Source organism: Clupea harengus, chromosome 2, assembly GCF_900700415.2.
Source record: "Clupea harengus chromosome 2, Ch_v2.0.2, whole genome shotgun sequence".
NCBI lineage: Eukaryota > Metazoa > Chordata > Actinopteri > Clupeiformes > Clupeidae > Clupea > Clupea harengus.
This window is the reverse complement of record NC_045153.1, coordinates 3,391,925-3,406,261: the sequence shown is the minus strand read 5'-3', so window position 1 is coordinate 3,406,261 and position 14,337 is coordinate 3,391,925. Positions and strand designations below refer to the sequence as shown.

The following is a 14,337-nucleotide window of genomic DNA, read 5'->3' as shown; positions in this document are numbered from 1 at the left end:
TCCACGGAGGGGGAGATCAACACCAGGGTCCTCTGCTCTCCAGGGAGGAGATCAACGCCAGGGTCCTCTGCCTCTCCAGAATGGACACAGAGGAGGAGATCAACACCAGGGTCATCTGCCTCTCCACGGAGGAGGAGATCAACGCCAAGTTAATTACATATATACCAGAGGATGGTATAGGCATATTTATATGATAATAACACTATATGATAATAATAATAATCATAACTAAAATATGAATCTCCTGAAGGAAATACCAGTGCATGAAATTCAAATGTTGAGAAAGGAAAGAACCAGAGTGGCTATGGATAAAGACAGTAAAGAGAGAGTGAAGAGGGAAAAGTTTGAAAGAAAAGAGTGAAGCAGAGAGATGGAGTGTGAGAAAGAGGAGTTGGAGAGGGATAGAAAAAACCCCAGTGGATGGAGGTTCTACATAGAGAGGGAATGAGTGAAAATAGGAAAGAGAATGGGCTGGAGGAAGGAGATGTTAGAATGATTGATGGATAAAGTGGAAGATATAGACATGGCATGGAGGAAGTGAAGGAAATGGAAGGGAGCATAGAGGACTGTAAAGTCAAAGAAGAAGCTGTACTCGGTGTGCTTGATCGATGGGTGGAAAAGGCAAAGAATACGGTTTGAACCCTACATTGTACAGCGATTCTGGGTAAAACCTGGCAGAACAGTTAGCTGGTGGGACAAATTTGTATATGCCTATTAAATGATATATCAAATATAAACATTTAAACAAATCATTTTTTTATTTGTATTAATTTGTGTCAAATTTCTCACACAGATTTCTTTTAGCAGCTGACATATGTCATGCTAAAACACCTCTTGTTTTGTTCTTGTTTACTAATACATAATTAGGCGCACTTTCCGCATCTTCTCCCATCTCTTTGCGACGAACACCCACTTTCCCTTATACCCTCCCAGCAACGGGCAATCTGCGTTTTTACTCAAGTGCGCCGCATTTGAAAATACAGTTCCATGTCTTTAAACCGCAATTTGCGCAGAAATTACACCTGAAGTGGGCGCAATTCTGTTAGTAAATGAGATCCTGAGTGTGCTAATTATAGGCCTATTTCTCTAATGAACTCGACATCAAGTTATACTCTGAAGTTCCAGCTTCAAGACTTGATAGGTATATGGGCAAGTCATCACTAGTGCTTATATTCCATCCACAGACTGGAGTATGTGGGGAAGAATAATCTGTGTTCCTATGTGTTGTGACATCAGCCACATAAACAATGGCTCTGTTACTTGATGGAAATAGTGATGGTTATTTATTGCAAGCTAATTGATGATTTAAATGTAGATCTACTGAGTCACCTAATGTAGTGTTACTTTAATATGTCATTTGAATAGAAAGCCTGGCCAGGTACTGCTAAATATTGTTTTAGTCATTTGAATATATGGGCGTAATTCATTGATTTCAGAGCAATCACAAGCCTAGGAAGACGATTCTCACTGTCACTCACCTTGTCACTCACTCACGCACACACCTCTTTTCTGTCTGTCCTATGGCTGCGCTCCGTGTGGAATCACATGTTTTCATTTTTAAACCGAGACGCGGAAACTGAATAGGAGAGGATGAATGGAGGTAGAAGTTGCCGATGGCGCAAACCAATCTCTCCGATAAAGTTGATAAATTGACTGTGTTGCCGATCGAGAGTTTATATGGATTAAGCCTTTTTCATCACGCCCGTTGTGTAATACAGTCAGATTTTCGCGAACCTGAATGAACATTCCGAGGAGGTGAGATCGATCCCTTTTTTGCTTGTGGCGTTTTTAAGGAAGGATTGTCTTGCTGCTCTCTTGGACTATTACCTCTGGAATATACTTTTGTTGGACATTGAGATCACGTCGGAGTTTTGGGGATTTTTTCCGTGTTTTTTGTTGATGAACTGAAGCACAAAACTGCGCGTTTTTTGGTTACATTGCTTCCGTGTTCCGTGTTTCTGAGATACAGACTCTATAGCCTGCTGGCTCTTTATTTTCCAATCTAATCTCTCTACTCACTGCACCTAAGCACTTTAATAAATCTGCAATATACGTTATTTTCTGTCCTGCGTGGTTTTAATGAACCTTGATTTTTGTTGTTGACAACTCTAGCGTCTAGGCGAGATTTGTTACGGTGTGAGGCTGGACTGTGTGCGGAAGAATAATCTGTGTTCCTAAATGGGATGTGGGTTCCAATCTATGCTGCAAGACGCATATAAGGTTATTTTATTTGATTTCAAATTAAACTATAATATATATATATATATATATATCAGGCAAAAACTTTATGAGTATCTTTTTTATAATGTAGAAATATGATGCAGAATTACATGCCGTTACCACTGCAACCTGCAAGTCGTTTTATCCCCAGTCGCCTGTCCATCCTCAAGAGAAGGGAGCGGAGGAAGGAGAGGAGGACACTGATTGTGTTGCCAAAATACCCCAAAGTCAAATTCCTTGTTTGTGCAAACTTACTTGGCCAATAAACGTGGTTCTGATCATAGTGAATAGCCAGAGCCACATTCATTGACATGGACAACTGGATTCAACATTGTAATGTTACTTACTCAAGCAACAACTGACTTGTTGAACAAGGACTTTTTATTTCATAGAAACACGGTGAGCACATTAAACATGCAAGGCATTCTCATTGTCTTAATCCTTTGTCCCCAGATCATAGATGCTCTATTTATGCAAACAGCCACAGGTGCATCCACATGAGAAATGGCAATAACCTAAGAACTCCATAGACGACCAAGGCCAAGACAGAGGGCCAAGGACTAAACCCTGAATAATAAACTAGTCATCACACTTCCACAAATATTATATTAAATTAAATTAAATTAAATTAAATTTATTTATTTATTTTCATCTCTCATCTTATTTACTCTCAGATAGCTCCCTAACAGTAAACCAAGGGGCAGCACTGCAGGTGACTTTAATCCTGAAGATACTTTTGTGGTAGGAATTGATCTGGCGTACGTTTTGGCTTCTTTCTGATGTCACAACTCCAGTCTTTCATTTTGTATGCATCCCATACACACCTCACCTCAGATATGTTTACAGTTAAACATGCTAGGGGCGACAGTGGTGCGACAGTGGTGCAGTGGTAGAGAAGTCAGGTTAGTAATCAGAAGGTTGCTAGTTCGATTCCCTGTCGAAGCGTCCTTGAGCAAGACACCGAACCCCTAATTGCTCCTGATGTGCAGTGTGCCATCAGTGTAAATGTAAAATGTAAAATGTGTATACATCCTTGTAAGTCGCTTTGGATAAAAGCGTCTGCTAAATGACTAAATGTAAATGTAAATGCTAAACAGTTGAATCTTATTGGTTGTTAGTTCAGTCATTCATTCTGCAGGTTGAACCTCTTTGGTTACTCAATTGTCAGTGAGGATTGTGTGAATAATAAGGTGGTCGCCATAGAAACCTGACCGAGGGTCCAGTGACTCATGGGAAAGCCCAAAGAGGAAGTGAAATGCCCTGGTCAGGCACGGGCACTCATTAACTACGGGGTCGTGAGCCAAACACATGTGCATGTAACTGGGCCTGCAAGGCAAAAAAAACGAAGGCATATTTTGTTACAATAACTGTAACGGATTACACTTACACTTATTTTGTAATTTAAATATGTAATTTAGTTACATTACATGTAATTAGTTACTCGGCAACCCTGCACACACACACACACACGACACACACACACACACATACACACATACACACACAGTTAACCTACACGGACCCGAGTGTGTGAGTTCAATCCAATTGTAGGTTTCATTCTATGCACTCTCATCACCCCCGAGGGCTCAACTTCCTGATTATGACACAAATCACTGTGTATGAAATCCCTGCCAACTGCCCTTGAGTGTTTTGTGGTCGAGTGTGAGGAAGATACATATTTACACGATCGCTTCCAATTTTTTAAAGCATTTGTGAACGATGTGGAAGAAATGCTGTTTCTTTAAACATTACTATATGAATGAGTAACTGGGCTACTGTGGAGAACCCAGAACCAAGAGCTCTGTAGTTTCAAAAGTCTCAAAAGAACAACATTGACTGGATGTGACAATGTGAGAGGGGAGGATTGCATCACAACATTGCCATCCTACCACGCATGCGCTGGTCTCTCTTCCGCCGCCAGCGACACAGGTAGGTCAGAGACAGCCTCGTGTTAGGAAACGAAAACACTGAAACTGGTTTACCAACTTCCATATCTCATAGTGACAAGTCATAACATAGCTTGTAAACAAACTTTGCAAATTTGGTTTCCTGTGGAGCGCTAGCCTGTGGTTGGCCTCGACCAGGTGTTGCGGTTTCACAGATCGTCATCTGTGTCTAATCATGATCATCTAGTTATCTAATCGTGCATTTGTGTGTGTGTGTTTGTTTGTTTGTTTGTTTGTTTGTTTGAACAGACATAAAGAGTGTAATTTGTAATTTTGGCGCGAGTGAATCCCTCCTACAAACCGGAACAGGAGGGGCTCCACCGGAATATCAGCGAACTGCCCAGAGAAGCACGAGGCGACTCCATTAGACTCCACACACAGAGAGGTATGAGGCGTGTGTGTGTGTGTGTGTGTGTGTGTGTGTGTGTGTGTGTGTGTGTGTATGCAGGGGTTTGGGTTTTACTGTGTGGTCCATCTAGCGTTCCGTGACTCTTGTGTGGTTTTGTTTGGCTCTTCCAGAATGTGCTGCAGACAGGGGGCCGTGATGTTCACTATTTATCTGCTCTTGAGGACCGCGTGCTCTGGTGAGACTGGACGTGTGTTTCTGTGTGTTGGTGTGTGTTTCTGTGTGTGTTGGTGTGTGTTTCTGTGTGTTGGTGTGTCTTTGTGTGTCTTTCTGTGTGTTGGTGTGTCTTTTTGTGTGTTGGTGTGTGTTTCTGTGTGTGTTGGTGTGTGTTTCTGTGTGTGTTGGTGTGTGTTGGTGTGTCTTTGTGTGTGTTTCTGTGGCAGACATACACACAGGCACACACACACACACTGGCAGACACACTCCCGCAGGCGCCCACACATTCCTGTAAATTGGAGAGTTTGTTTGTCTGACAGTAATGTAGTGAGTCATCCTCTGTCTTCAGGAGCAGTAGGTTCCCACGAGCCGCACCCTGAGACCCTGCTGCCGGTGGCCGTCGGCCTGCCTGTCCTTCTGCCCTGTCTGCTTCCACACCCACCTCCCTCTCCGAGTCAGCTACGGGTCTACTGGCAAATAGCCCAAACGGACCTGGTGGTTCACTTCTTTAACAAAGGCAAGGAGGAGTTCACACATCAGTCCCCCTCCTACATCAACAGGACCCGTCTCTTCAGCAGCGAGCTGCAGGCTGGGAACTTCAGTCTGGAGTTACTCAACGTCTCTGAGCGCGACAACAACACCACCTTCCAGTGTGTTGTATCCGATAATAAAGGAACTCATTGGCCGAGCAATGTTACCATACTGGTGAAGATGAGAGAAGATGGTAAGGATTATGTCACGCTTCATTGCTTAAATTAGCAACACTGCATCCAATCACTCAAGTAGTTAATCAATCAATCAATCAGTTACTTAAAAAGAACCCACAGTCAGCCAGGATGTGCAAATTTCAAATACCCAACCTCGCACTGACAAACCTTGTACATGTTTTGCAGTGACTATACTCCACGTCCCCATGCATGTTTAACCCATGTCCTTTCCTCTCACAGATGATGTTGATCAGTCAGCAGCCCCCCTTGCAAACAGCTGGATGTGGTATATCGGTATAGCAGCATTTGGCCTTTTGGTGCCAGGATACGCACATTTCAAATACCCAACCTCGCACTGACAAACCACATCCTGCTGCTTTGCTGTTAGTCACTGCAAAACATGGACTAAGTCAGCCGTATTGACCCCTCCTTAATTGTACGAATTGCCCAGGACACAAAGTAGCAACAGTATTTAATTACAAAAATAGTTGTATTTGTTAAAACAAGTTAAAGATAATTTATGTTTTAAAAGCAGTCTTTTAAAACAAGGTAAATGTCCACAAGGAAAGTCCAGTCACAAGCTGTCCGGCAGCTGGGGTTCGTTTGTAGTAAATCCAGCCGTGATCTTCCAGTGTAGCCTGCAGAGGGCTTGGAGTGACGTCGTGGCCGACGCCCCCTTCCGACGAAGGGCTTCCCTGGAATTCCCCAGTGACGTCAGTCACGGCCTCTCAGCCCAGCCACCAACGCCAACACAAAAGGAACAATTACAACTCAGTCGGTTCAATATGCAACACAATAGGATGGGAGTAGATGTTTTACTTGCCTTTAGGCTGCATATTGGGGGCGTTGAGTTGTAATTCACGTTGGCTTCTCGTCGTACCGATGGAAGGTGTAGTTCTAATCCGGAAGTGGGAATCAGCAACCCTCGGATAAACAGGCACAATATAAACACATATATAGGCCACGTAGTCAGCAGCAATAGCGTTTAAAACGTCAGAAAGGCTTACGTCCCTTAGTTTAGGAAGTGTGCGTATCGATCACCCAACAACGGCAGCTCCTTGTGAAGATGGCGTGCTCTCGTCCGTTTCCATCCGTTGCAGCCGCTCGGTTCGTCTGCCACCGTCTCGTTGTCCCTGGTACGTCCGTTGTTTCCTCTTTTTGTACTCCCCCTCTTTGCCCCTCGCTCCCGCAGATAGGTTGGTAGGTAAGTGTCCCGTTAATTAGTCCAGGTGAAAGCAATAGAGTGATCAGTGAGCCCCAAGGAGAAGTCTGTGTGGAGAATAGTGTTCTATGCGCTTCACATGGTGCACGTAAATCGAAGATCACAGTGTGAACAGTGAATATAAAGGGGTGATACATTTCACAAACACAGCAAATCAAAAAGGCACAGCACACAATTTCACAGCAAGCTTGGAACACAACTAACTATCCACCTCCGTTCCAATAGGCTGACAACTATACTCCATTTCCCCATGTCCTTTCCTCTCACAGATGATGGTGATGCAATCAGCATCCCCCCTGATGATGGTGAGCAGGCAGCAGCCCCCCTGCAACAGCAGCATGTGGTATGTGTGTGTGTGTGTGTGTGTGTGTGTGGAGTGGGAGCACATTTGTGTGTGTGTGTGTGTGTGTGTGTGTGTGTGTGTGTGTGTGTGTGTGTGTGTGTGGAGTGGGAGCACATTTGTGTGTGTGTGTGTGTGTGTGTGTGTGTGTGTGTGTGGTTGTTGGTGACTTGCATGCACAGCTCAGGTGTGTGTGTTTAGCAGCATGGTCAGAGGGCTGGAGGATCTTGAACCACTTTAACCAAAAGTGTATCGCATTAGAATTGCATTGCATAATGCCATTAAAGGAGAAGTGTGTGATTCTAGTTCGATACACATTTTGTCAAATGCAACAAGTTGCTCCCCACATTCCTCTAGCTCTCTGTTCTCCTGTCGCCACAGTTGCGGACCCCACATTTAAAAAGTTGTTGTTTTAGATAGCAGGCTGTGTGGTGTGTGTGTGTGTGTGTGTGTGTGGTGTGTATGTATGTGTCTCTGTGTGTGTGTTTGGTGTTTGTATGTGTGTGTGGTGTGTGTGTGTGTGTGTGTCAGTGTGTGTGTGCGGCTGTGTGCTTGGTGTTTCACTCATGTGGTACCGTGGCTATGGTGGTTAAGCTCACTCCCTGAAGGGTTGTGTTTCTGTGTGTTGGTGTGTGTTTATGTGTGTTGGTGTGTGTTTCCGTGTGTTGGTGTGTGTTTCTGTGTGTTGGTTTTTGTTTCTGTGTGTTGGCGTGTGTTTCTGTGTGTTGGTGTGTGTTTCTGTGTGTTGGTGTGTCTTTTTGTGTGTTGGTGTGTGTTGGTGTGTGTTTCTGTGTGTGTTGGTGTGTGTTTCTGTGTGTGTTGGTGTGTCATGCTATATATCTCTGTGACTTGTAGGCCTAACAGAAAGCAGGCAAAGAGAGATGGAGAGAGATAGGGAGAGATACAGAGAGAGAGAGATACAGAGAGAGAGAGAGAAAGAGATACAGAGAGAAAGAGAGACAGAGAGAGACAGAGGGAGAGATTGATTATGTAAATACCACTCCACTCCACTTTGAAGCTGGAGATGCTCTGTGCATGTGTCTCCCTAGAGAAGCAGCTGTGGGTGACCGAGGGTGACGGCGTCGTCCTCCCCTGCCTTCTCCCACGCCCCTTTCTCCCTCTGAATGAGATGACTGGGTACTGGCTGACCAAAGACACACATCAGGAGGAGGAGAAGAAGAAGAAGGAGAATGGCGTGATATTCTCTTCAGGAGAAGAGAAGCTGGTGGAGGAACGAGAGCAGCTGGTTCATTTCTTTGATAAAGGCAAGGAGGAGTTCACACATCAGTCCCCCTCCTACATCAACAGGACCCGTCTCTTCAGCAGCCAGCTGCAGGCTGGGAACTTCAGTCTGGAGTTACGCAACGTCTCTGAGCGCGACAACAACACCACCTTCCAGTGTGTTGTGTCCGATAATAAAGGAACTCATCGGCCGAGCAATGTTACCATAAGGGTGAAGATGAGAGGAGATGGTAAGGATTATGTCACGCTTCATTGCTTAAATTAGCAACACTGCATCCAATCACTCAAGTAGTTAATCAATCAATCAATCAATCAATTACTTAAAAATAACCCAAAGTCAGCCAGGATGTGCAAATTTCAAATACCCAACCTCGCACTGACAAACCTTGTACTTGTTTTGCAGTGACTATACTCCACGTCCCCATGCATGTTTAACCCATGTCCTCTCCTCTCACAGATGATGTTGATCAGTCAGCAGCCCCCCTTGCAAACAGCTGGAAGTGGATCGGTATAGCAGCGTTTGGCCTTTTGGTGCTACTGGTGCTTGTGGCAGGTTAGTGTTTCTGGGTTGTTTCTGGGTTGTTTCTGGGCAGTTTTATTTCATGAAAGTAGTGATTTTATGTCAGACTGGAGGAGAGGCAGAGGTATTTGAATTAAACGATGTGTTTCTGCACTCTGTGTTTCTGCACTCTGTGTTTCTACCCAGTTGTATATAAGAAGCGCAACCCAGCGCTCCCAAACCCCAACACTGGTAAGGGTTTTATTCCTTATTCTTCAGAATGCATAATCTCTTATTTCCTTCCTGCTTCACCAAATAAGTACCAACACAACAACAATCATCAGTTCTGTACCATGAAGTGTGTGAGCAGTGGTGTTTATAATGATGTGACCACAGTGTGTGAGCAGTAGTGTTTATAATGTTGTGACCACAGTGTGTGATGATAATGGTGTTTATAATGTTGTGACCACAGTGTGTGATGATAATGGTGTTTATAATGTTGTGACCACAGTGTGTGATGATAATGGTGTTTATAATGATGTGACCACAGTGTGTGATGATAATGGTGTTTATAATGTTGTGACCACAGTGTGTGATGATAATGGTGTTTATAATGTTGTGACCACAGTGTGTGATGATAATGGTGTTTATAATGATGTGACCACAGTGTGTGATGATAATGGTGTTTATAATGATGTGACCACAGTGTGTGATGATAAATGGTGTTTATAATGTTGTGACCACAGTGTGTGATGATAATGGTGTTTATAATGATGTGACCACAGTGTGTGATGATAATGGTGTTTATAATGTTGTGACCACAGTGTGTGATGATAATGGTGTTTATAATGTTGTGACCACAGTGTGTGATGATAATGGTGTTTATAATGATGTGACCACAGTGTGTGATGATAATGGTGTTTATAATGATGTGACCACAGTGTGTGATGATAATGGTGTTTATAATGATGTGACCACAGTGTGTGATGATAATGGTGTTTATAATGATGTGACCACAGTGTGTGATGATAATGGTGTTTATAATGTTGTGACCACAGTGTGTGAGCAGTGGTGTTTATAATGTTGTGACCACAGTGTGTGATGATAATGGTGTTTATAATGATGTGACCACAGTGTGTGATGATAATGGTGTTTATAATGTTGTGACCACAGTGTGTGATGATAATGGTGTTTATAATGTTGTGACCACAGTGTGTGATGATAATGGTGTTTATAATGTCGTGACCACAGTGTGTGATGATAATGGTGTTTATAATGCTGTGACCACAGTGTGTGATGATAATGGTGTTTATAATGCGATGTCCTGTGTTCTTCTGTTGGTGTGTGTGTTTTGTGTGTGTGTGTGTGTTTGTGTCTGTGTGTTTTGTGTGTGTTTGTGTGTTTGTGTTTTGCATGTCTGTGTGTTTTGCGTGTCTGTGTGTGTGTGTGTGTGTGTGTGTGTGTGTGTTTTGCGTGTCTGTGTGTCTGTGTGTGTGTGTGTGTGTGTGTGTGTGTTTTGCGTGTCTCTGTGTGTGTGTGTGTGTGTTTTGCGTGTCTCTGTGTGTGTGTGTTTTGCGTGTCTCTGTGTGTGTGTGTTTTGCGTGTCTCTGTGTGTGTGTGTCTGTGTAGGCCCTCAGGATGCTAGTGTGAGAGCCGAGGATGTCCCACTGGTGCTCACGGTGAGAGAGGAGGATGGAGGAGCTGAGAAGAGCCAGCAGCAGGACAGTCATCTGCCTCTCCAGAATGGACACGGAGGAGGAGATCAACGCCAGGGTCCTCTGCCTCTCCACGGAGGAGGAGATCAACACCAGGGTCCTCTGCCTCTCCACGGAGGAGATCAACGCCAGGGTCCTCTGCCTCTCCAGAATGGACACGGAGGAGGAGATCAACACCTGGAGAGTCACGTCTGACTCGCCTGTGTGAGAAACAACCTAGGGCGACGAAAAATTGATTATATACTATTATTCATATGATATAGCAGTCATGTTTATATTATTATATCATTACTATATATATATACCAGAGGATGGTATAGGCGTATCTATGTGCTAATAATAATAATAATAATAATAATAATAATAATAATAATAAGTCATAATAATTATCATAACTAGAATATGCATTTCCTACCAGTGCATGAAATGCAAAAGTTAAGAAAGTAAAGAAGAGTGAACAGAGTGGCTATGGATAATAAGATAAAGAGAGAGCGAAGAGGGAAATATTGAAAGAAGGAGATAAAATGGAGTGAAGCAGAGAGAGAGTGTGAGAGAAAGATGGAGAGCTAGATAGGGAGATGGAAAAAAAGAGTAAAGTATGGAAGGTGTCCCTTATCAATATTCCTGAAGAATACATAGCTGAAGTGGCCTTTACAAGACCTACGCAACAATATTTGAACAAAGTTTCTGCGGTCGAGATTCATTTATTGCAGGTTAAGCGGTTCGAGCTGAATTCATTGCAGGAATCGGTACAAAGAATAAGAACAAGTGAGAAGAATAAGAAGCCTAGGAATAACAATACAGGGCATTTCATGCACTGTAATAATATAGTCTTACAGCTAGATTTGGTCAAAACTAAGCTAAGCTTAAAAATCAACACAGCACCATCAACAGGGTCTACATAGAGATACATGAGTATACAGTAAGCAGTATGTTACTGTAAGATTTAGACACATTTTGTTTATTTTTGCCAACAAAAACTATGTATTGCTCCTTAACAGATCAATTTTATAAATATCCTATCAGATAGCTGTGAATGGTGTGAGAGGATGTGTAGATATTGCATATGGAGACTGGGTATGAAAGAGTCTCACTGTCCTGAACATGCCCAGACATGTCTCTTAGACTAGATGGTTAAGACCTCCTAATGTAGCGCCATCTCGTGGAGAGATTATGTACTACATGAAATTGGAACTGGAAGAGTGTCAAATCATCAATCAGAGGCACTTCTTTTAAAACCGCTTAGAGGCTCTTGTTTAAAACTGCATAGAAGCTCTTGTTTAAAACTGCGTATATGGGATAGAATATGGGATAATGTTTTCAATGCATCAAAAACCCCAAATCATCAACTAATACAATACAACTTAAATTCTGTCATAGAGCATACTGGACACCAATTGATAGGTTTCACAACAACTAGCTTAAATTGTGACTTGTGCGATGAAGGGATTCCTGGCACTTTTAGACACATGGTTTGGGACTGCCAAGACGTCCAATCTTTTTGGAAGGAGGTCATTTTGTTGACATTCCTTTACACCCAAGACTGTTATTGCTTTAAGATGACTCCCAAATTAAGTTCACTGAGAAACAGCATACAGTTTGGCTTGCAGGCTTAACAGCTGCAAAAAAACGTTATTGTACAGAGGTGGTTACCCCAACATAAACTTCCCATTAAAAAAGGGTTAACAGGGAAATCTCCACAGCCACCCTCTCATGTTCACTGGATGAGGGATCTAATGAACTGCATTCACCTGGAGAAAATTAGATATACAAGACGAAATAAGACAGAACAAATTCCACTCCACCTGGGGTCCTTTTATGTCCCTCGTCTCCTCTCTTAGCTCTACTGAACTTACTCCCCTACTAGTTTCCTAAGCCTGACTCATTCTTTGCCCCAATACACACACACACACAGCCTCAGCCTAATACACACAAACATCCGTAATCTAGAAATCCAAAGATACCCCCCCCCTTTTTTTGCCTTATATTTACCTATTGTTTTTGTTTGTTTGTTTGCTTTGTCTTTTTTCTTCAATGTATATACATACGTATATGTATGTGTACAGACTTTGATCTTGTCTTTATTTTAGGGTTGCTGTCTGGGTTGTGGGAGGCGGGAGGGGGGAAGGGAGAAATATTTGTATAACTTGAATCCGTCTCACATGTTTTCATGTGTTGTTATTTCAAGAAAACAATAAAAACAAATTTGAAAAAAAGAAAAAAAAATGGTTGAAGTACTTTCATGATGTTATAGTGATGGAACTGTACAGGTATAATTCATAATGCTGAGGCTACAACAACACCGATGTGGGAGAGGAGAGCCAGGATGGTCACTGAATGGTTGGGTAGTCATGCCAGGATGGTCACTGGGTTGTCATGCCAGGATGGTCACTGAATAGATGGGTTGTCATGCCAGGATGGTCACTGGGTTGTCATGCCAGGATGGTCACTGAATGGATGGGTTGTCATGCCAGGATGGTAGTCATGCCAGGATGGTCACTGGGTAGTCATGCCAGGATGGTCACTGGGTAGTCATGCCAGGATGGGCACTGAATGGGGGGACGGCCCAGTGTTCCGAAAGCCCGATATTCCGAAATCTCAATATTCCGAAAAATAGTCCCCCTGGCATAATTTAGAAATATTTTAAGTGGCACAAAACACACACAGCATTTAGTTTGCGCAGCGGAGCGGAGACGCTCACCGGGCTATCACGCATATAACTTTTCCTAGGCAATATTTGTTAAATTAGCCTACTCTGCTTTTGAATATGGGGTAGGCTACCACTCATGCAAAGGAAATCACCGGCAGATTGTCACAGGACCTTACGCAGATCTTGTCAAGCACTGACAAAGCATGCGTTGGCTATCATAAAAGTATTTTTGTATCATCTCGATGCAAATGCCATGTATGTATAATAATATCCTGAATTAAAGTTCATGCTTGTGAAATAAATGCATTTATATGTTTATGATTGTGTGATTCATTGGGATGTGCATGTGGGCTGTAGTGGTTCACGTTGCTGTGCTCACAATTTCGGAACAGCGGGCTGTCGGAATAATGGGCTTTCGGAACATTTTACATTTACATTTAGCAGACGCTTTTATCCAAAGCGACTTACATACACATTTTACACTGATGGCACACTGCACATCAAGAGCAATTAGGGGTTCAGTGTCTTGCTCAAGGACGCTTCGACAGGGAATCGAACTAGCAACCTTCTGATTACTAAACAACTTCTCTACCTCCTGTACCACTGTCGCCCCAACATTGCCATGGAACCACTGAATGGATGGGTAGTCATATTTCAGGTCACTTAACATTTTTTACTTGTGTCTTTATTTTATTTATTTAGTTTCGTTTTTTCCTCTCTACTTTCAGTCATCTTTGGGTCCATGAGATGTGTGATTCGTGTCTGAGGTTGGGATGGGTGGGTGGGCTGGGCTGGGCTAGGCGGACGGGAGTATTGTGATAGTATTATAAAAACCAGCAATACCTCATGCTCTGTTACATAAATAAAAACAGTAAATTAAAGACTCTTGTTTAAAAACTGATTATAGGCTCTTGTTTAAAAACTGCATTTAAAAACATCTGCAACATTTTTACCAATAAAAGTTTTTCAGACATATTGTCATTTAATTCAGTATGTTTGGAGTTTAAGGGAGAGGGCATGTCCTCCTGCTTGAAATATAACAACTTTCTGTGTCTCAGTGTGTGTGTGTGTGTGTGCTGGTGACTGTGTGGGTAGTTTTATACACTGCAAAGGGTATTCTCTGTATTACCGTTGCAGTGCTCATTTCACCAGGGTTTCGGATCTGGACCCCAAACCACATGGTGGAGCTCTTCAGCACACCGGTGCACAGGGCAGTGAAACCAGAGAAGAAGTC

At 42.9% G+C, this 14,337-nt stretch overlaps 2 protein-coding genes across 2 annotated transcripts in view; both read left to right on the top strand.

Moving 5' to 3' along the window:
• Positions 1 to 4,614: 4,614 nt before the first annotated feature.
• Positions 4,615 to 9,434, top strand: LOC122128626. The gene is made up of 4 exons (XM_042702989.1): positions 4,615 to 4,750; positions 8,047 to 8,469; positions 8,697 to 8,792; positions 8,946 to 9,434. Exons 1-4 carry the CDS (start codon positions 4,687 to 4,689, stop codon positions 9,146 to 9,148), a joined length of 786 nt encoding a protein of 261 aa, XP_042558923.1. The 5' UTR covers positions 4,615 to 4,686; the 3' UTR covers positions 9,149 to 9,434.
• Positions 9,435 to 10,481: 1,047 nt separating this feature from the next.
• Positions 10,482 to 14,337, top strand: part of LOC116223427 (general transcription factor IIE subunit 1-like) — a 6,647-nt gene continuing 2,791 nt past the window's right edge. Inside the window, exon 1 of the mRNA XM_031580001.2 lies at positions 10,482 to 10,657. Coding sequence (XP_031435861.2) covers positions 10,482 to 10,657 — 176 coding nt within the window. The remainder of the gene's footprint in view (positions 10,658 to 14,337) is intronic.